Source organism: Mya arenaria, chromosome 15, assembly GCF_026914265.1.
Source record: "Mya arenaria isolate MELC-2E11 chromosome 15, ASM2691426v1".
Classification (NCBI taxonomy): domain Eukaryota; kingdom Metazoa; phylum Mollusca; class Bivalvia; order Myida; family Myidae; genus Mya; species Mya arenaria.
In genome coordinates this window covers 19,287,628-19,311,671 of record NC_069136.1, presented here as the reverse complement: position 1 = coordinate 19,311,671, position 24,044 = coordinate 19,287,628, and the positions used below count along the sequence as shown (strand labels likewise).

Sequence of the window (24,044 nt, the reverse complement as noted above, 5' to 3'; positions counted from 1 at the left end):
GGTGGTTCGCCCGACCTCCATTGTAATGCCGAAAAATACTGTTAATGCAGCCAGACTTGTATTCTAAAGCAATGCTGACAAACACCTTAACAGTTTATGTACGCAAGTGTCCCTGATCCTAAATTTGGACCGATAAACCCTGTGGTCAATCGACCTCAATTTTTTATGACGGAAAACAGCTCTAATGCAGCCGCAAGAATTGCATTCTAAAGCAATGCGGACAATCACCTGATCAGTTTACGCAACCAGTTGACCAAGATCCCGAATTGGGAACGAGAAACGTTGTGCGGTCGTTCGTCCGACCCCCATTTTTTATGCCAGAAAAACACTGCTAATGCAGCCAGAGTTGCATTCTAATGCAATGCAGACAATAGCCTGAACAGTTTAGGCACGTAGTTGACCCCGATCCTGAACTCGGACCGAGATAAGCTGTATGGTTGGTCGCCCGACCCCCATTTTTATATAACGAAAAACACCGGTAGTCACCTGATTCTGTAAATTGTTAGTACCACTGCTTGGCACAGAGATCATCATGTTTTCATAACACAGTGATATCTAGCATATATAGTCTGGAAAAATATAAATGCAGTTTGCTTCCGTCCCATGTTTGAAAAACAAAATACCGGAGTAGGATTTTTTACCGTTATATAGCATTTATATAGCATTACGTATACAGTTATATGAATAACATGTCAGATTCATGTTTAACTGTACAAATCCATTTCTTTATTGTGACAATGAATATCAACCTTTAAATTAGGCTTTAGCAATATTATGAAACCTATCGTTGAATTTGTAGAAACGATGACCCTGAAATTCACATACAATACATAATTTTAATGATTATAAAATGTTAATTTCACTTTTCATCAGATTGTTAACACTGGAGGACCTATGTCATATGACAAACATCTGGTCAAGGGAACATCATCCTAGTTTTGAACATAATGTATATGAGAGGAATCGAGGACTTATGAAAATGCAGATTTTACTGTCTTTCCTGTTGGTTTAACCAATATTTATTTGAATATAATAAGTTCAAATACACACATAATAGTTTATACGTTGATTTACATATAAATGATTGATCATAATGGCGAGGGGGGAAATAGTGGTATGATAGTGATCTAAAATCGCGTGAGAGAAAGTTGAATGGAATAAGAGAATGTGGTGGGGAGGTTATGTGTACATGTAGGAAAATAATTATTTACAGAATTTCAACATATGTGCACAATCTTAATATGACGTGGTATTGTTATAACATGTTTAGAAAAATGTAAATCACTATTCCAAATGCATGTATAAACTTAATATAACTGTACACCAATTGTGGAAATATAATGACAATACATTTAGATAAATGATATTTGTTTCAAGTTTGTCATAATGGTTTGGGTTTTGTTCGATTCTTAAGCTCAAAAAAAACAAGCAAGCACTCATTTCAATGAATGCAAATCAAACGAAAGTATACAATACTTCATCGCTCTTAAGTCTGCTTTGAGTTTGTATTTTATAACCATACACGTGACACAGTGTGTGTATAACACGTGTTAAATTACGTCATTAATGCTATGTCGGAAGGCATCATTTTGCCTAAAATGAAGACTTAAATCAAAGATAACTTTTCTTTGACTGCACAATTTTAAATGAAACAAAGGGTAGTCTATGTCGCTTAAAAAGCTCCGCCATCGTTTTATTTTCGGAGTTTGATAAGGTGATTAGTTTCATCAAACACTTCGACAAACCTGTTTCCAAATAAATGTTTTGACAGTGCTCCGTCAGACGGCTGTATTATGAAAAGCTTTGTCGAAGTGTAGTGTTTTCAGAAACTAAACTCTCAATCAAACTCTGGTAAAGACCGTGGACTGGGCTCCCTAAGCAGCATAGACTGCGTTATGATTCATTAAAAATTGTGAAGCAAGATAGAAGTTATCTTGGTTTAAAGGTCTTATTCAAGGCAAAATATTGCCTTCCGACGTAGCATTTAAGACTCATTTTATCACGTGGTATACACAAACTGTGATAGCGGACTATTTAAAGCTACCCTATAGCTAAAAGCATTTTTGTGCAATACCTTGGAAATTCTTCTTAATAAATTGCAAACATTCACAACACATTTTAATGGTATGTATCTATAAGCATAACAAGCCATTTCCTACTGCACTATTAAAGTTATTTTGCTCATTCTCATTGTGCCAGTAGTGTTTAACTCTTGTGTTCATATTGTTACACCAGTTGTGTTTCATGCATAATTTATAGTACTTATATATAGAAAATGTAACTACATGTATATATTTGTTGTCATCTCCATGAAAACGTTTATTTACTATTTCATTAGAACAACGTGGATGGTATAGGTTGCTCATACAATTCTTTACAATTTCAAAGACAATTTCTGAATTTCTCTTTTCCACCTGTTGATTTTGACTGTGTACAAAACGTATAACTTACTTCTCAATTAAGTGCCTTTTCATTTACAATGTTCTGCTTTCATGCATATGTCATTTTCATATCAATTTCTCAACATTAACATATATTTATTACCATTTCGAAAAGGATCACTTGAAAACCAAAATCATACTTCTTATTGTATACAAGTGTCTATGTGTTTTAAAGTAGATGACCTTCTTTTGCTTCCTGAATTAAAAATTGCGATAACATACTGTTTATATCAACTCATGTAAAATCTAAAATCTGACAAATCTTTTACATTCATTTAAAATGTTAAACTATTGGAAACATTGCATCTCCTATGTTCAGTTTGTACATGTCATTTCTAATAAATACAAGTTTGACAGCATGTTATTGCCAGACATTTACAGCCATTGCATTTTGTCTTTTATTATCAATTAACAAACTTCAAAAAGCGTGACAATGATGAATTTGACCATTTGCTCCCAATAGTTATTAAAATATTAATTTCTTTATCCTTCCAAAAGCTATTAATATAATTGGAGTCATAGTTTGTTGCCTTGAACTGGTGCGTGCGTGCGTGCGTGTGTGTCGATTAATATTTATAACTAGAACGAAATGAAACCTACCAGTACCTATCAATTCATTTTTGACATGTTCTTTTATTATATAGGAAAATGATCAGTTATTTTATTTAAACTCTCGGGGCCACCGTTCATCAGCTCTCTCGGTGCTTTGATTATGAAAAGTGACAAATGAAGCTTTCTTAAACTTCCTTAAGTATATGTTTAAGGAAAGTGTATATTACTTAACGTAAACATTGCACGTTAAATATTACTTCCTAATTGATCTTAGCATTTTCATTAATAAAAGCATCTCAGTCAGGAAGTATGACTTTAAATTGGTGGATTATATCTCCACTAGGTAAGGCCACTATTGTTTATTTATGAAATATTGAAACTTACACTTCTGTACAAATATTATACATGAGTGTTTGCATTCCATTTGAGACGTTGTGCTTTAGAAGAGCGGTGGGAAAAATATAATAACAAGTGTAAGAATGACTTAAAAAAAAGCCAATGATATCGAATAATATTAACTTGAAATATCGTTTCGAATTAATTTTATTTTTACTTGTCTGTATAAAGGTTTTGTACTATAAAACAATTAACCGCATATGTAGATTATCAAACGGCATTTATTCAAACAAAAATACAGTCGGCTTTAACTTCTAAAGATTGTTCTTAGATGCTGTCTGTATGTAACCAGATATGACTGTATCCGCTTGATACATTTGATTATTTCAAACGCTTGTGACCTGTTTTGTTGAATTTATATATGCTTTATATCGGACTATAATATTCGGACTATAATGACCAATTAAGTGTTAATTAACAGGAAAATACCCCTCAAATTCTCTGTTGGATATCTGTTTTCATCCTCCAATTGTTTCGAGTGGTATTTGAAAAAAAAAAATAATAAATGCACTATACAGCGTAGACGCATAAACTCGCAACCCGAAAATAAAACCATATTTCTTTTACGAGGGTTGATTTTTAACGCGATCTACCTTCACTATGATGCAATATTTTTCATCACACCGAATATTTCAATTGAACGGTTGAAGAATATTTTTCTTATATAAACTAAACAAAAATTTATACCATTTACTACTTACAATTAACAAAATTACGGATTTTCCGAAAACTTTGTAACAGCATCATTTACATTTATAGTATAACCTACATATTGAATCTACCATACGTGCCACGCTTTAAAGTTAAAATATGATGTAAAGCTGAAGTTAACAGACAGTATATTATCATAGTCTGGTTTCCTGCCTACTGGAAACAGGTAAAGATTAAATACACATACAACATACAATGTACAATCTTAATAAATGGTCTTCTTAGTTTTATTATACTCTTAATAAATAATCATGATAGGAACAGCTATTGAACAGCAATCAATAGGAGCAAATATACATTTCCCCCTCTCCAGGGCCAGATTTCGAACATTTAATTTAATATGTTTTAAATAAAACTAAATTTAATCTTTAATGAAAAAAAGGTTCCAATCATTGTAGTAATAAAACAATTAATGCATAAAGTATCGGTCAATTTGTTGATTGTTCGATCTGATATGATTAGGACATTGATGGGTAGACTTCAGGTTGAAGACGGAGCTTATTTCCTGTTCATGATATTCTAACGTATTAAGGTATGCAAAAGTCCATAAATCCCAATTTAATGACTAGACAGACAGATAAAAAGAAATCAGTCGAACCTGTCATGTCAAAATTGTCCTTTTCATTAAAGAACGTTCAGTAGGGAAACATATTTGCAATTTTATCTTTAAAATAAATCATGATATACATTTCAGAGATGGAAATGAAGTGTTGAGTTATGTTTCACCTGAGTCCAGTTATTAAATAGAATCGAATTTCCAGATGTGAATCTCTTTTATTTTTAAACCTAATATTGTTGTATCTTTACACTAAATAGTTTGACAATTTAACAATAAAAGTGTTCCTTTTGCAGAATAATATACCTAATTAATTGCATTATGTTGTAGGTGCACTCCAGCTTTTTATCGCAGTAGGTGGAGTAATAGTTGAAAACGACGCCCCTGTAATCATACCATGCGCGATCGGACAGGGCAACTATCCTTCATGGAAAGGACCTCCAATGGTTAATGACGGTTCTACCCTCTACAACTACGAGCAAAGCCCCATGTTTAACCCCTACCTGAGCGAGGATAAACTCCTCCGTATGACCTGGGCGGATAACAAGATAGACCTTAGCTTCAGTGCCGCAATAAGGACGGATGAAGGAAACTACTCATGTAGTGCGGCAAGGCAGGGAACGTCGACTGTAGAACTTTATGTGAGAGGTTCGTGCAAAATAAGTGTTCATAAATGTTATATAAATGCTATTAAAAGTTCAAAACAATAACAATTATTTACTATTAAACTACCTTCAATCACTGTTGATATGGTCTTTGAAATCATGGTTATTGTCATTTATAAGTGAGTTATTTTAACCAACTGTATTGTGATGATTCTATGAACTGACATTCGTCACCAACTTTACTTCAATTAAATATTTCCTAATGACAAGGACACAATGGCCATTTCAACGGAATGCTCGTACACGTTTGATCGTGTTTGACACAGTTTGACATGTCCTTATTTCGGCAGCATCGATTTCCCCAGCATAAACATCATGGCTATGAGGGATTCACTGAATGGACTAAATGTTTCCATAGTAGGGTTATATCCAAGATTGAAGTTATTCTAAAAATACAAATTGACAATAAAGTTCTCTCGGCTTTTGCGGCCATTTACAACATGGCTTAACACTCCCAGGACGAGCTACATGTAACTGTAAGTGGTAGAAAGGGCAACCAATTTACTCTGGCTCTTGGGTTAGGGTAATTAAGGGCTAAAGGCTAGTAATGCTCAAAACATTTACATTTTAGTACCTCCATCTCCTCCCCACATTTACAACACGATTACTGGCTCACAGAACGAGCTAACAGTGAGTGGTACAGAGGGCGCACCGCTGACGCTAACATGCATTTCCGCGGGCGGTTACCCACAGCAGACGGTGAACTGGTATCGTGAAAGTGTCACATCCACGCCCTTGCGAGCTGGTCCTCCCGTAGTAGTGTCCGGAGATCTCTATAATGTCACGAGATCCTATACATTCACACCTACCAGCTCGGACGATGGTAAAACGTACATTTGCCAATCTTCATACAGCGGAGAGCCGCAGCTCATTAGATACACGGAAGTGAAATTGTTTCTCAAACGTAAGTGTAGGCAGATTTTGATCAAAACCATAAATGTAAGTTATTCAATAATGCTTGAAGAATAGATTGTGAATATCTTAGTTGTAAAATCAGATATCATTAGTTCCGGTGTAAGTAGGTGACCTGTTATATGCGTGGCAAAGGAAACCATATCGGATGAAAGCGAAGCTCGAAGAATAAATTTATTAAAATACTTTAAATACAATAATAATAACAGTTTGTAACTGCGATGTTGTGCGGTTATTTCGGTTTATGGTAAAGACCCATGACTTCATGATTGAAAATCTCCAACTGACGTTGATACACAGTTTGATACACTGCGGTCAGTCAGCCCATTCATGATATTGAAGAAGCGGCCATATTTTAACTATGTTTTCTTTCCTCCTTAATTTGTCAATTTGAAAATTGCCCCTTTATCCTTAAAGGTCTAGTTTATATCTTCTTAAAGTGTCCCACTTCCCCAATCCGGGTTAATGCACTGATGAGATACAAGAAGTGGAATTTATTCTATTTTGTTATTCGTTTATTAACAATACACTGGAAATTTGGCATCCTGTGAAATAAATTAACAGGGAATGATATGCATGACATCCCACAAACTAGACTTTAAAGAGCAGGATATTTTCGTTTTATAATAACAACTGAAAATAAAAATAAATGCTATTTTTTGCAGTTGAAGTTAATTTCGGCAGATAAGATAAACGCCCTTCATATGCTCTGAACTTCCTGAGGAAATACACGTTACAAGATACAAAAATCTTCTTTATTTAAAGTCGGGTATGTGTTAGCAAGAAACATTAGCTCAATGAGCTATTTTCCGACATGAATAACAAACATACATAACATATCAAATAACAATAACAAAGAGCTTGTTACCTGGAAATAAAAGTATATTTGTTAAAATGAACAAATATTGGAGCCTGCATACAAATACAAATAGGAAAATAGGATTAGAGCATCGTATACAGTGATAACACCAACAAGTTTTACCGGCTGTAATGCCAGTCTACGCGCGCACGGTTCCACTAGTTGATAAACCACTGTTAAATGGTTAGTTGTTTCAACAGTATTACTTAAAGGGTAATCATATATATTGAAGTAGCAAAATTGTAAGTAGCAAAATATATCAGGGAATAGCAGCTTTGTACATGGAAAAACCTTAATCTAGCATGATAGGAAAATACTTTGCAAGTATTGCTTGGAAGAGGTATGATATGTATCATGATTGTTATTTTGATATTACACCTATCACTGTAAAATAATGTTAATTGAAAAAAAAAAATGAAAAAGTTAAGTCGTAACACCTAAACAAAATACTTGCCGAAAGAAAAACACAAGTTGTTGTATGTGTTCGACAGATGGTGTATACATTTGAACAATCATAATTAGATATTAGCTCATGTAATTTAATTTAATGAGTTGTTATTTTAGTCAAAGAAGTCCGCTGAAATCTGTTCTGGTATTTGAATCCCACATCTTGTCCAGTGGGTGTAAGCCATTCCACTGAAAATAAAACTCATTTTCCGTTAAGACAAAGGATAAAATATATTCAGTGCAACATCTTATAATTCTCAATTTCTTCTATTTTTTAAAGGAAAAATGTATAATTTACACAATGAACATTTACAAGAGGGACCTGTCCAGGTGCGGATCAGCCTTCTAAATTCCAGGTTGTTTTGGGAGACCCTTACTTCCTTTGGGACTGGCCTCAAAGCGGAAAGAGTTTTTCCCATATTTATTTGTTCTTACTGATGGAACGTCTACATAGTTTCCGTATCTCAGATTAAAATGCATGTCTTAAAAGTTACAAGGTTTTGAACACATTCTGGTGAGATACTATACAGACGTTTGTAAGTTTCAATAGCAATGTATCTTACCCTACTCAAATGTAATGTTGACAATTGAACTCTATGAAATAGATTTTCGTAAGTTGAGGTGTAATCATTAAAGAATTTTTTAATAGTTCTGTATTGAATCTTTTTTTTCTGTGTTGGTCTTGCTACAAAAATGACAAACGACAGGACAGTAGTTGAAATTGGATGTGATAAAAGATTTAAATAAAAAAAAAATGTATAATACGTGTTTTTTTATTTACATAATCGGATTGGCTCCTTTTCCATTTTCCGCTCATTTTCCGCGAAAACTCCAACAGACAAGAATTAAAAGCGTATTAATTCGACAATATTGTGTATGTTATGCGTTACGTGTATATTTTCAGTTCATCCATCTACACCGACGGTAACTGCTCTGGGGATTCCTAATGAGAGCCCTAGTTCAGTAAACATTGTTCGGTGTACATCTTCCGGCTTCCGGCCAAAGACCATCAGTCTCAGCTGGACATTAGGTAGAGGTATGAACGAGCCGGTAAGCAACCCGATAGTGGAAGAGAACATGACAACCAACACGTTTTCTGTATCCGACACGTACTCTCGGTCAGTAGGTAGAGCGGACAATGGGAAGTTACTAACGTGCTCCATCAACCACGAGACTCTGTCTTCACCGAAAACTGCTTCCGTCACACTGATTGTCCAATGTAAGTCACGTCGATTTGTTTGTTAATTAATTTCTGACATGCACATCGTAGACGGTAATGATAAGGATATACGAACGAAGGTTGCAAACATAACTTTCGCATATATGGCTTGTCTTCGTTTTGGCCTGCGGTCGAAGATCCATTTTACAACGAAACCGGCAAATAAAACGTATTATAATTTCTGCGCTATTATAAAACTTAATTAAGATTTGATAGATTTAATGTTTTACAGTAAATATTTGGAATCGATTTTTAATCTGTAATTGTAGGTAGTATAAACGCTGGGCGTGTTCTAGAATATCAAATTCTAGAATAGATCTAGAACAAATACGTTCTATATCTTCAAGTTCTTCAATTTTGTCGACACCAAACATTTAACGTTCTTTCACTGTGCTGTAGCCAATTTTCTGAACTGTTTTTGAAGATCGAGATATGAAATATCAAGTGTTGTGTCTAGAAATCATTTCAATCATATGAACACCGCACAAAGTATATGTGCAACTAGATGTTTATACGGCATAAGTTAATTAATTTAGTTCATCAACCTTGAAGTAATGTTAAACAAAAAAAATCTGGATAATTAATAAGTGACCAGGAACGAAAAGCTCATTAAGTAATATTTTGCAATAAATATTTCTAATATTGTTCACAAGACACTTGTTTCCCCGAAACTATTCTGAATCTTTTCGACTATCAACGTTTTTTTCGATTCCTGTTTTGCCAAATGGATTTACACACATTGTTGAAATCTGTTGTTATTGAATGCATTAATATAATTTAAATTCAATGTTGCATAGCAAACCTCTATTAGATACGAATGGATGGATATACATAATTTAAATGTTCAGACTAGGCAGTGAACGAATAGTTAAAAGCATTTGACTGATATTCTGTGATTTTATCCATCAAAATGCCACACATTTAAGAAAAAAATGGCAAACCAGGCCATCTTAATAATGTAATTATTTTGTTTATTAAAGTATATAAATTTCTATAAGTTATGCCACTACATCTATGGACTTAAATGGATTAAAAGTTTTTGTCATTTTGCACTGAATTTAGAAGCTAAGGAAAATATACTAGCAGTTGTGGTCGCATTTATAAAAAGTGTAGCACAATTTTTACATTTGATATTTTGGCTTTGTAAATTTAAGGTGTCAGTATTAAAACATTTCAATCAAGAAGGTATTCCTTTAAGTCATCACATAACATTCAAGGGGGGAGGGTAGTTCATATAGCGTTATTCAAGTTTAAAAAAGAGTTATTAAACTGATTGTCAGTTTTTGAACTTTTCTCGGAATGTTACGTCATAATTAGTGAATCCACTCGCGTATTTATATTTGTATACTTGATATGAGCGCATCGTCCATTAAAAGTCTCAAATAATTGAAATGTTGCCTTTCTCCTAAAGTTCCCCCAAAGACTGATACGCTCAAAAAAATTGTAAGCTTACAAGGCCTATATGTTGCTACACCACTGAATTGATTACTGACAAAAAGGAAGAACTGAATTGTCGACTTTGTTAGTTGAGAACGGTAAGCGCTACGGTATTAGGGAATCTTTTTTTACATTTTCTCAAGTATTGTTTTGCATTATGTTTTAAGCTTCTCTAAATTAATTATTCTTTTAGTGAGCGTTTATTGCATACAAGAAAGAAAACTACATATATCAGATTTTGTGGTGTATATACTGTATATGCTACTTCGCAATTCGAAGCCGCGTCTTGTTCTTGCAATGTATTTCGATTACTTGATTCGATAAAAGCAGGGAAAATACAAATATACGCAAATACATTTTGATGGTCAGCACCGTGACACATCATTAATAACTTTTAGAAAAACACCGTCAATTGTGGTTAAAAATGACATATTCGGCCATTACTTTGGGTCGGTTGTCTGGTTAACGCAGCGGTTAGCACACTCGCTTCTCACCAAGGCGACCCGGGTTCGTTTTCCGGCCTGGGCGCATGTGAGTTTGGTTAGTGGTCACCAAGCCGGACAAGTGGGTTTTCTCCGGGTACTCCGGTTTCCCCCACAGCACAAGACCACACTTTCGCGCAACATCGTGCCAACGAGAGTGACTAAGTATAAGCTATCATAGCTTTCTTCACAATGGTTGTAAAATATGTAATGTTTAAACTCTTTTGGATCGTTAATATTTTTTAACTAACATTCTCAACAGATTAAAAGTAATACTTAAAACATATAAACTAACATCACGAAGAGCTTTTGTCCATATGTTTTTAATATATAATAGATAAATAAACGTACATGTATTTATAAACTGAATCGTTCTTTCAGTTTCCACATTAATCACAACGATAACCGGAAACCCATCCATAGTTGCTAACGGTGTAAACAGTGTGACTTTTACCTGCACTACTGGGTCCTCTAACCCCGCCTCCAGCATTACGTAGTACCTAGACGGTCAAGTAGTCATCAGTGGTGAACCAGTCCAGGAAAGTGATGGACAGTTTGGCGGGAAAGTAATATCCCAGGTGCTAAATCTAACACCTACCAGAGGCATGGATGGTCACGTGATCAAGTGTAGGGCAGGAAACAGACTGCCTGGGAGTAGTTATGTGGAACATCAGGTGTCTCTTGATGTTAAATGTACGTCATGCGGGTTATACTTGTAAACCCTTTAAATTTAAGTAGTAAACTATTATTTTATTCGTTTTTGTTATAATTCTTTACAAACAGGATGCATAAAACATCGATAATTATGAGTTGCTAGACGTATCGTTAGCTGCTTAGCATTTTTAATTGAACATATTGTCACCTTATCAAATATAACCCTGAACATAAGTTAAACACTTAAGACTGTCTATGCAAATGACTACGTAATTGTTAGTGAAAGGTATGGTAGTTTAAAGCTTATATTGATAACAATCTTGACCTGGTTCTGTTATAATTTATTATCACCGTTATGGTCAGTATGAATGTTCGACAAAATCAGATGAAAATGAGAACATTTAAAAAAAAATTGATGTAAAAGACTTTTAACAAAAGTATCCTTTCTGATTGAAAATATTTATACAAGACGGTGAGTCTTTATATTAAAAATGTATTCAGAAATTTTCTTGTACTTCTATGAATATTTTTTTGCAGATTCCCCCGTGGTCACCATCGTATCAAGACTAGAAACTGAAACTGAGGCAGGTTTACTGCAATGTTTGGTAACCGGCAAACCAACTGCTACAATTGAATGGTACCGCACTGATAACGGACAAATGTTTGTCCTAAAGGGGACTGGTAACAACAGCCTTAATTACACCTCCGAGCCGTCAGCAGAGATGATGCCGGGTCGTATAAGTGTACCGCCAATAACGGGATTGGGGGAGACAATTCCAGTACAATGCAGTTGTTAGTTCTTTGTAAGTATTTTCTTGTCATTATATATAGGTAGTATCGGGACGTACAAGTGTACCGCTTATAACGGGATTAGAGGGGACGACTTTCGTTATGTCCAGCTAGTTATTCATTGTAAGTATTGTCGTGATATTATTTATAGATGATATCAGGACGCACAAGTGTACCGCTAATAACGGGATAAGAAGGGACGACTTTCGTTATGTCCAGCTAGTTATTCATTGTAAGTATTGTCTTGACATTATCGATAGGGGATAGAGGGAAGTACAAGTCCACAGCTAATAATGTGATAGAAGGTGATAACTCTAGTTTCGTCCATTGTAATGTCTGGTTTGTCTTTATCTATATCTGATAGAGGGACCTACAGGTATTTTGTCAATAACACGATGAGAGGGGACGACTCTTGTATCGTCTATCTAGTTGTCAACTTTTTTGGTTATTATGTATAGAGGTTAGGGGGTAATGACTATTGTACCGTCCATCCCGTTGTCTAATGAAAGTAAACTAATATTCGCTCATTGCCATTTGTATCAATACACACAACGAATATCTGAAGCATGATAGAAACTATTCAGGAATGAAAACATATAAAATGAATGAATTGTACAAATAAACATCAACCGTATTTATGTTCTTCTTTTGACGTTACTTACACTTCAACTCATTTTTTTTACTTAAATTCCATACAATTTTTCGCTTTACATTTGTTAATCAAGGAACATTAGTGTAAAACGGTGGCACTATTTCAAAATGACTACGTAGAAATGGCCAATACCGTTCAGATTTTGACCTCTAAATCGTGTTATTCTTTGCAGCTGCATAACAAACATAAATTGTGTACATATAAAATGAGAAGTGGCTGTTTGTTCGGTACCAAGCCCATAGGTAAAACTAAAATATTGAAAGGAGATTGGAAGAATATACGACCTGTTTACTTAACGTCTATAGTTTAACACATATTTTGCCTAAATCTCACAAACCGTTCGCATTACATTGGTTAATCCAGGAAAACCTGTCTATAAGGTATCTAAACAAGACTACGTTGGTACTATTATTTTCGTTTTTCGAATAAGTCGTCTGTTTAAGAGTTAACTTTAATTTCCTTGTGATAAGGCTTGTCTTCATGACAATTTGAACATCACTTAGTTCCCCAGAAAAGAATCTGTATTGTGCAACTTTATTTTTTTTAATGGTGAATTAGCACTTGGAATGCCGTATAACGTCTTAAAAACTTAATGTATGACCCTTGTTTTATCAATTGCCACAAGACAAAACAACATGTTAAGCGAATTCTATGTTGTAACAGTATTTCTAAAATGTTTAAGACAAACCAGATGTGACAATTATTGCTCAAAACGCCACGGAAAACTCAACAGCAGAGCTTCATTGTGTACCACATGGTGTACCTGACTCCTACACCTACATCTCCTGGGAACATACGTGGCCGGGATCTAGTGATGTTCTGAGGATACTTCCGGGGTCTGAGGTTCTGACATTGAGTAATCTTAGGTACGAGCATAGCGGGATATACACGTGCAGCGTGACAAACGGCGTGAAATTTAGTAGGAACCCAAGTGCTGGTTTGGGACAGAGCTTCTTTGTCGTAAAATGTTAGTATAGCTAGGTAATCTTTTCTTGCTTGTTTTTAAAATTATGCATCAGTGGGAACTATCGTTATCATTAATAAACGAATTCAGTTCGTTAGTTTACCAGTCATTTTTTCAACAATAATACTGCAGTAATAATTTATTGATGTACCAGGTTGCCGACGGTAGTTAACATTACAGAGTCACAAGACCGCTCGCATTCTAAAAGCCTTCATTATTGGCGTTTGGTTGTCAATACATCAACATTTCATATATAAGGCCATGTCTGTAAAACTATAAAAGTAACAACGTTCTCTCGAAAACACTTACGCATAATTTCTCTTTGTTGTGGGTATATGAAATTTTGCTGGCTATGGTTAGGAAGATTATTTAAACGCTTACTAAATATTGTAAGATTTTTTATACATTTCAATGAAATACTGGATATTGAACGCCACCTTTTCCCATTGTATGAAGAGCTTTGATCGATAATTACATGTGTATGGTTGTAATTTATGTTTTAGAACCATTTCTTATTGCCTTAAAACCTGTCTGATTGGTAAATATTGCATGCCTACACTTGAACACTGATCAAAGTTAGCATATTTTGAAATTGCTAAAGATGTGTATAGATCTTGCGAAAATCGTACTCATTAATTTTCTACAAAATAAAGTGTGGTTATAAAACCTAGACGACACTTCTTTTGTTATGTTTTGACTCTTCGCAGTTAATATGTTTATTGTTGATATCTCATTTTGACGTCAACCTACTCTTCATGACGTAGTATTCGTAGAAGATTTAAAATATTAGGCTTAGATTTAGAGGCCTTTTTCAAAAAAAAAATATTTCATGTTTTTATAGTTGACATAAGTTTCCTTTTTCATAATAAATATTGGCAAAAGACTGCATGGTATAGAATCTAATATACAAACATTTTTATTCGACGTTTAATAATCATTCATGCAAGTGAATCACTGAAAGAACGACAATGTGTTTTAAAGGCATTTAAAACATTTTGCATTATGGGTATAATAATACCAAGGCACTGATTTAATGAAACGTTTTAACTAGCTCCATAAACTATCATCTAGGTTTAAGGATGGTACAGTCGCATGTGACCTTTTCTGCTAGGCATTGTATGACTTGTAAGCATGATCTTTATATTTAAAATCAAATTAATATTTGTTAGTAATGCATTGTCTTGTTTTAAGGAATGCGCTACAGTTCAAAATCGATTAATATATTTCAATCATCATTACAGCACGTCCTTTTGTAACAACCAGCAACAAAACGATTCTTAAGGCGGCGCAGCTTGGTGAAGTGAAGACCATTGAATTGGAATTTGTTTCAAACAGTCCTGGGACCGCAATTAACGTTGAAAAAATAACGAAAGACAGAGTGGCAAAATCTACACAAATCACAACGACGACTACCCCAGCTATTATATGAGTAGAAGTGTTTAGCAAAACTGTGCAGACTGAGGGGTTCATGTCTAAGATTAACATAATGGTAATGGATCAAGACGATTTAGGAATATATGAAATCGTGATTGAAAACGATGTGGGATACGAGAAGAGAGCAGTTAATCTGGTTCCGAAAGGTGGGTATTCTAAAGAACATTCTCTGGTAGTTGGTAGTAAATTTAGATCATGTGAAATGGTTAAGATATCTCATTAAGATGTTTTGCTTTCGCTTATGTAAAAGTGACCAAATAATGGTCCATAACTTGGCTACGGGACGTTGTAGCGAGCACTTAAAAGTTCAAACATATTCTTTATCATATGTTGTCGTTCATCCAGAGGAAGTCATAATACTTTATAATTGCATCCCTTAAATAGACGTAAGTTCTGAACATTGCTATGTAGCACAATGTAACAAATGATGCACGCACGCGCAAGGTTATTCTAATTTGTGTCAGAAACACACTTAAACAAAGCAGGTCCCCCCGTCATTACCTGTATGGAACAAATCCATTTATCGGTGAAAATATATTTCATGTGTATAGCGACAGTATCTCCAGATGTATTATTAGACTTGAATTATTAAAAATACCTAAATTCTCAGGCGTGAACTTTTACTCTTAAAATCATGAAAGAATCTTGATTAACTTGTATTAGAATAAATTCTATAATCTGCCCAGGACGAGCACATGCTATGTTCTTATCATGAGGCATTTTACTTTTTTGAGAATTACATAAATCTTTGAATTATCAAACTTTTACTTACTACATACACTTGCCATCGGTAACAGATGGCCATTGTGTCAAAAGTACTTTAAAAATTAGTGTAAAGCAATTTGTGTAAAGTATTTTTTTATATGTGTGGATGGATGGATGGATGGATGTGTGTCATTCTACATTTTTTAATTGTTCTGGTTTCAAAAATAAGGTGTGTATAAGTATGTTGTATTTCTCATCCAGTATCGGACCTTTGTTAGTGATTGTACTTATAATATTGATACATATATTCACCTTTGCCAAGGAATACACGATTGCCAACACACTTATGCATACATTAGTATATTAACATTATCTCTACAACCCGTATCATTACTAATCGATCTTAAAAACGAGATCTTAAAACGGATTGAGTCGTTTTGTGCAATTGCTTACGATGGCTAGTCGGACGTATTAGGGGAAGGTGGTTGTGGTTACATATTACCCACTCTCCATTGCTCCATTTCTCATCTGAAGCAGACTTTGTCGTAATATTTATAGGCATGATATTTTGGAAAAGTGAGAAAATCAATATGATTCCTTAAGTATCGTTTGAGTATCATAATATGACTAAATTGACCTTGAATGCCCTTTTACTTGGCTCAAACTCACCTAACCTACTTAACCGTTGTCATATTCAGATAACTTGTTTGATCGCTTGGGCAACTCTTGAGTTATGACCGTTTAATTGTCAACATATAATTGTAGGCGAACCGAGCCCACCACATATCATATCAATTACTTACGTCACAAAGAGTTCTGCCCTTATAACATGGACAAGGGGCTTCCATGGAGGATTTGATCAAACTGTCAAGGTTGAAACCAGTCGAGATGGGACCAGTTGGACGCCGACGCTTTCCTTACCTCAGGGGACGCTTGAGGACACATCGCCGGTAAACACGACGATTGATGAACTTCTTCCAGCCTCTTTGTATTACCTTCGGATGTTTTCTGTCAATGCAGGTGGCGAAAGCTCAAAAACGAGATTGTTTGAATTTACAACAAAAGGTAAGACATTATTTAGAGACTAATGAATGGTAGAGCCGGACCGTTGCGTGATCATTTGCGTTGCCGGAGGAATTATGATCATTATGGTCAATATCACAAAATGGCCGAGCTCCGCAATGTTTAAAGCATTTATGCATTTGATGTTTGTCCTTTATTTGTTATGTTATTGTCAAAATGTTAACTCCTGTTGTAATTATATTAACTTGACAATTAAACTAACTAAGTGAGTGACCATAATCCCAAAAGGCAACACATAACATGTTTTTTTCCGATTTTCTTATTTACTTAATAATTATTATTAATAATTAATACTTATTTCACTTAATGGTTAATAAAGAAGTTACATTTGGCATGAACATTTAACGTGTGATATCCGATATGTATACGGATCACTGGTTTCTAACCAATAATTTAAATTTGAAGTGACGTATTGGGATGCAATAAATGTGTATGTAAGAAACGCACTTGGGCTACAATTATGGTTTGTGGGGTCAAGGTTCAGGTAACTATCATAAAAATAAAATCAACTTTGGTTAGAAGTGACCCAAGGTAATGGCACTTGAAATGAAAAAGATTACGTTGAGACTTACACTGGGATTGCACTTGGGTATGTGAGGTCAAAGTCACTGTCTCTTATTTTTACAAAACTGAACCCGCTCAATACATTCAGTTGGTTAAAACGTATAGTAATGCTACCATCAGGCGTACTTTGGGATTGTTTTCAGGTATGTGCGGTTAAGGTCAACGTTACTAGTAATAATAATATAAAACGATTTCTGCACAATCAAGTTAGCTGGTGAAGAAAAGTGATAAAATTTGTATGTAACAATCACACTTTGAGGCGCAAATTGTTTTTTTTTTCATTTCGTTTTCACCGAGTTAAGGTCACTTATTCAAAAATGGGAAAAGAAAAGTTTGCACTCAATTACATAAGTAAAAAAAAATTATAGTCACAAGACTTTGTCTTTAGAAATCTTAAAAAAAGGAATTGTATGATAAATATAGATCAAATATGTAGCGTAGATATGCAATATAAAAGACGAAAGATATTTTTTTAAAGTAAACATGTATATCCTTTTAATTTCAAACAAAAATATAAAATACAAGTTTTCTTTAGTAAAATGCATAGTTGTAGTTACAACCATATGTATAATATTAACAAATTAAAACAAAAATCTTAAAATTACCTTAATGTATAGTGGGGATTGTTTACTTTCAGCGATTATAAATTTACGTAAGAAGTTATAACGGCGTTCTATTTCAGAAGACATATTAACTTCAAATCATGCTGCTGTTATTGGTGGTGTGGTCGGTGGAAGTCTCGGAGTTGTTGTTGCTGTTATCGTCATTGTGATTATTCTGAGACGAAAGTACACATTGAACTGTTCTTTATCGAAGAAAAAAGGTAATACTTGTGTTGCCCCAGTATTAATGTGTGTTTTGATAAAATTTACCTTTTGCGTTTTATCTTTATTAAGAATTGTTGGGATAAGAGTGAGGTTTGTGCACATAAACTGGTTTAAATCCCCAGTAAATTAACATTTTACTGACCGTTCCAAGGCGGTACCTAACAATTCTTGATAAACATACCAATTATTTATATATATATATATATAGTATTTATGCACTGTGCTATTTGTAGAGTTTTGTGCTGTTCTATGTTTCTTGTTTGTGAATTTGTGCTCTATGGCTTTGGCGTTTGCCCATTGCCACTAAACCGGGATTATGTTTAATTTTTTTGCTACTGAGCATGTTTCTGTAGCTTTTTGCATATATATTGTTGTGTCGTTAAATAAACCAGCCACTGCGATGGCAATACGCAACGCGTTTACAACACGTTTTAAATAAATATATTGTACAACAATGAAATTCGAATTGTTTGTTTCATGTATGGTCCTTGTTTCAAACAACAATGATGTGTTGGTGACAAACGTTTTCCAACATTTTTTGTTTCGTAATTGTTCTTAGACATTACAATAATGCCACTTAATGAATCTCAAATGAATAACTTATGGTAAAATACTGTTTGTAAGAGCGACCTTTAATACAGCCTTGAGAAATCATGTACTAATTAAAACGCAATGAAAACTACAGGGACAAGCCATTGACGTGGTTTTTATGCAATAAACGAGAGAAACACATTGTTCAAATAACACAGTTAATGTCTATTTAAAGTCTTGCGTTTGGCAAATTGATATCTGAGAAATTTCAACATAAATTGTTGAACACTTTTCTGAATTTCTTTTCAGATGTACACTCGGGTATCATTGGGTAAGTGTTTTTTCATGTGTGGATATACTAGGATTTGACGATAATTATTATAATTTAAACATTGAATATGTCCAATTGCATGAGTAAGATCTTTAGTACGACCGTTTTAAGACGGTATGTACAATGGATTCACCTGTTGAGAGCGGACAAGCTGCCCGCGCCACTTGGTTGTTAACCAGCAAGGTAGACAAGGTTACAGAGTAATTGACAATGAATTATTTTAAATTATACACATTCTATGTTGTCCTGCTGTGAAATAGGTGTGCTTTTGTCCGAATATAACCACTCTTGGACACTCTGTTCGTCGGCAGTATATATCGGTCGAGTTTGGTAACAAGCCACGCAGTCATTTCAGAGTTATGTACCTTTATTTGCTTAAATTACACAAACGCTATATGTAGTAGTAGTTGTAGTAGTAGTAGTAGTAGTAGTAGTAGTAGTAGTAGTAGTAGTAGTAGTATAGTAGTAGTAGTAGTAGTAGTAGTAGTAGTAGTAGTAGTAGTAGTAGTAGTAGTAGTAGTAGTAGTAGTAGTAGGAGTAGTAGTAGGAGTAGTAGAAGTAGTATTATTTGTATGATTATTATGATGATGACGATGATTATTATTATTATTATTATTATTATTATTATTATTATTATTATTATTATTATTATTATTATTATTTTAAGTTTTCAGGGAATCCAACACTTGCATTATTAAAACAATTGTGTTTTCAGCCAGGGTGGTGACAACCCGGGATATAACGCTGCCGTAACGTACGAAGTAGTATCATCGAGAAAAGATACGCCAGATTACGATGCTTTACGTTAGTAATATTTCTTCTTTTTAACCAGACTTTATAAACACGTGTTATTCTAAATGAACATTTTGAATGGTTCCCCAGGAAATGTCTTGGTTCGAATTGATTCTACCTATGAAAATGTGTATGTATCAGTTTTATACTTTTAAGTAGACGTACTTTTGGATTACGGTTTGGATCGCTGTGTCAAAATAAAGGACTCTATAATTAAAAAGAGTTGTCAATTCAATAACGTGTGTAAGGAATATATAGTGATGCAGCATTTTTATTTCATAAATAAAAAAGGAGTTGCTTTAGTTTTGGTCACATTAATTAAATATAGAAAAAGTAACCAGAAAAGTAAGATTATCACTTTAGTAATTATCGAGGTATTGTAATGAAATAGTACATGGCACCTATCTTAAAATTATGTTTTGGGTTGTTAGGGTCACGGTCAAAGACAATTGTATTTTTAAATAAAGTCATGTTTCATGTGGATTTGCAATCGCACGCTTACGTCTTAACTGTATATTTATGGTTTATTAGAATATAAACAGAAGCATGAAACAATTAATTCATGTGTAATTTGCTTTGATTTCAGAGGATGGAAAGGAAGGGTAAGAAAGTACAGATACAAAAGTATAAGACCTTAAGAACTTGGTTAAAACACTAATACCTATATAACCATTTGAGTAGATCATTTTTAGCTGACTAACATCTTATTAAAATTTATATGAAAAACTACAGAAACAAGCTCAGTAGCTTTTACGTAGATGGATCATTATCAACGTTTTGAATTCCCTTCAGAAACGAGGATCCGCATGTGTACATGCCGCTGGAGGACTCCAATCCTAAGTCACATGCTTATTATGAGTATGTTAACAGAGGTACATCACTTGTTATCGTACGATCGCGTTTTCGAATAAAAATCTCGGTACTTCTTTAAAAATTAAAAAGCTCCATTGGTCAGTTTAGGCCAAGAACATATGGTTTTGTGTTAAGAGTGACACTCTTATTCAAAATCTATACATACACATGTAATGAGTAATAAACCATTAACTATTTCCTATATAATGCATTTATGGAAAATATAAATTACCTTTAACAAGATTTGCAACGTATGTTTAATAGCTGAATACTCAAAAATATTAAAAGATTGGTGACTGCTTAAAGATTTACTGTGATCTACTATCGTCTCCAAAAGTAGAAATACCGTGCTTTCTGCACCTTTCTTCCAAATTAAAATCGGATTCTTTTATAGAAACCATTGATTTCGGCATTTATTCTTCCTTTTTCGTATATTAAAACAATTGTATTAAATATGGTAAATCTTTTATTGAGTAAGAGTGCATCTTTAAAACGTGCAATTTAAATTATGACACGCACTTTCTGGATTTTGGGATCTTACGTTAGTGTGTCGTACGTTCGTTGAGTAGATGACCCATATGTACTAGTTAATATCTACTGCAACGTGTTTGCTTTGTCCAGTTTAACCTTCTTGACATGGATATACGTATACTACAATCTGAATGGAGCTCTTTGGAAGAACAGAACAAGCCAGTATTTAAAATAACAGTTTTCGACTGTATAATTATAAGTTTATTTAATTGGCATACCCACCATATTTACGTGTATTCAACTGAAAATAATGACTTTTTCTGTTTTAAAACTCTGAACAATAAACACATCACAACTTCAATGTAATTGAAACTTAAATGATCTGATATTGTAGCATTGGTACGTTTTGAGATAAAGACAATTTTAGATCCTTTCTATTTCTTTTTGCAGAGAATCCCTTGTACAAGAACACAACGTTGAACAATCCAGAGTCGCCAGTGCCTTAAAGGGACTGTACACCAGATTGGCACCAAAAATGTGTTTTTCTGTAACGAATCTCAGGACAATTATCTAATAAAATGTGTTACGCTCTGATATCATAATTGTAAAAAAGTACCAAAATGTAAAAAAGAAATTGTGTCGGAGACCGGGTTTGAAACCGTATCGCCAAAATTGCAGTCCAATGTCGTTTCCACTGTGCCACGGCGGCTTACTCTAATTGAGTGACATATTTAAGCTATACACCTACCTCGGTAATATCACGTGATAACACCGACTAGCCAATCTCGCATAAGGAATGAATTCTACCTGGTATACATACCCAGTAATCTTTTTTTTTTATGGAAAAATACGAAATAACTGCTAAACGTAAATAAATTGTAAACTATGTGGTACTTCAGTTAGTAAGTTTCAATGCATTGTACACATCGATGCCAAGTTTATGTCAGTTTTCGACAATTTTCTTTTTTTTTTTTCGCTATTTTATCATACGGACTACAGCCCCTTTAAGTCGTCAAATGATAGGAGCTCATTGACGATATAGTCTGCATTTAGCTTAAGTAAAGTTTTGTTGTGAAGCATCTGAATTTAAAAGTTATACGACTATAACCCAAGCAGAGCTATTGAAAAAGTGTCTTGTTTCGCTTGTAAGCGGACTGTGCACGGAAATATTCCATTTAGCCGACACATGGTATTTAGAAAGGCCATGCTACTAATCTAATGTTACCTTTCGGAAAAATATTTCTATTTATCTATTAGATAAATCTGTATTTATCTATTTATTAATGCATTTATTTTTAACTAATATATGCAATACACTTATCGTGGTATAAGTCAGATACAGTTACTCGTTGTTTTCTTCCTTTCATTTTTGCCTCGGACAAAATTGGTGTCCGTCCTAGCAAAACGACTTCTTGCGTCTGTAAAAGGATACTTTTGAAGAAAAACTCGTACTGTATCTATTACTTATAGTCTGATAAATAATGTTAAACATACGATACAGATTCAATATGGGTGGTATCTGAAGAGGAAACGGTTAGAGGGCTATCAAAAATAAAATATAAAAATCATCAAGCAATATTCGGCCGTATTACACAATGTGTATATTAAATGATATGCCGGATTCCAGTCAAAATATATTTTTGTGTTCTAGTTCGTAATTTAGCGGTTTTCCTTTTTTCCAGGGGAAGAGAGGTGAAACTTTTATTTATGCTACCGGCTTCATCTATTTCGCTACTAGCCACCATGGAGTTATGTATTACTTGCCAAACAGCAATGCTTGTAATCAAATTTTGTTTATGACTGATTTGCAAAGTAAAAATGGCAAAATTTATTGATCATATAGACCATTGGATTGTCGGTCTAGTGTATCGATAATGAACTGTGTTTGGTAGAGAAAACGAATGTTTGCAATTGCTGTTATACTCTTATTCCAAGTGTATTTCCTCATGCTTGTCTGTTACTCAGTTGTCTTTCTGTATTTATATACATTTAGTCTGATGATGCATTATTTACCGATTAACAATTTTTCTACAAGTGTATTGAAACATGCATCAAATATTCAAAAGCACAAAGTATAATATAGCGCTTAATTTGACCAAATTTAAATTGTTGCCACTCTCCTATACACAGTATAAGATATATGTCATTTAACATAAGCTATAAACTATTGTATTCTGTTTTTTTCTGACCAATAAAACTTTTTTTTCAAAAAGTCATAGTCTAGTTCGCGGACAAATCTAAGGTGCCTGCCGTTGAAAGTAGTGTTAAATAGTCTTGGATTTGACAAACTTGTAAAGCTACAAATGTTAAGTGCTAAAATGTGCCTACGTTAAGGGCCTTCATGAGTGTAAATGTCGTTAAAACACCAAAACATAAATGAAACACCAAAACATAAGTTGTTTAAAGCTATTGGTAATGAAGCACAATACATACATTGTTGTTTTGGTGTACTAATTAGTTGAGCAAAAAAAATCAAACGAAGATTTTATCAGTTTTGGAATGAAAAAACGTAAACAGTTTTTAAAAAATATCTTTATACAAAATGAATATGTGTTCGTGTAAAAATAGTCAACACTACCTGATTAACGATGTTTCGTTGTTCTGTAGTGATCGCAGCTATTTTAAGAAATATATTTGCATTTTCGTTATAATGAGTTTTTTTCCACTGGTGTTCATTATTTCATTGGATATATTTCTTATTAGAAAATATACCATCAG

The 24,044-nt window shown here is 33.9% G+C and overlaps 1 protein-coding gene across 4 annotated transcripts; it reads left to right on the top strand.

The window, feature by feature from the left end:
- The first annotated feature begins 3,224 nt into the window (after window positions 1-3,224).
- On the top strand, window positions 3,225-23,779 carry LOC128219529 (immunoglobulin kappa light chain-like). Of its 4 annotated transcripts, XM_052927343.1 has the most exons (11): window positions 11,185-11,370; window positions 11,869-12,134; window positions 13,455-13,739; window positions 14,978-15,316; window positions 16,641-16,940; window positions 18,205-18,345; window positions 19,190-19,211; window positions 19,927-20,015; window positions 20,796-20,875; window positions 21,777-22,136; window positions 23,009-23,779. In XM_052927343.1, the coding sequence occupies exons 4-10, from the start codon at window positions 15,205-15,207 to the stop codon at window positions 21,804-21,806; spliced, it is 774 nt and encodes a 257-aa protein (XP_052783303.1). In that variant the 5' UTR covers window positions 11,185-11,370; window positions 11,869-12,134; window positions 13,455-13,739; window positions 14,978-15,204; the 3' UTR covers window positions 21,807-22,136; window positions 23,009-23,779. The 4 variants fall into 4 exon arrangements, with proteins under 4 accessions (XP_052783301.1, XP_052783303.1, XP_052783304.1 ...); XM_052927344.1 differs by lacking the exon at window positions 23,009-23,779 and having other exon boundaries at window positions 18,208-18,345; window positions 21,777-22,214; XM_052927342.1 differs by lacking the exon at window positions 23,009-23,779 and having other exon boundaries at window positions 21,777-22,214.
- Window positions 23,780-24,044: the final 265 nt, after the last annotated feature.

Coding starts and splice junctions, on each gene's coding strand:
- LOC128219529 (XM_052927341.1), top strand. CDS start 3,303: ATGACTTTAAATTGGTGGATTATATCTCCACTAG. Junction 3,337..4,986: donor GTGGATTATATCTCCACTAG/GTAAGGCCACTA, acceptor ATTATGTTGTAG/GTGCACTCCAGCTTTTTATC. Junction 6,226..8,443: donor AGTGAAATTGTTTCTCAAAC/GTAAGTGTAGGC, acceptor GTATATTTTCAG/TTCATCCATCTACACCGACG.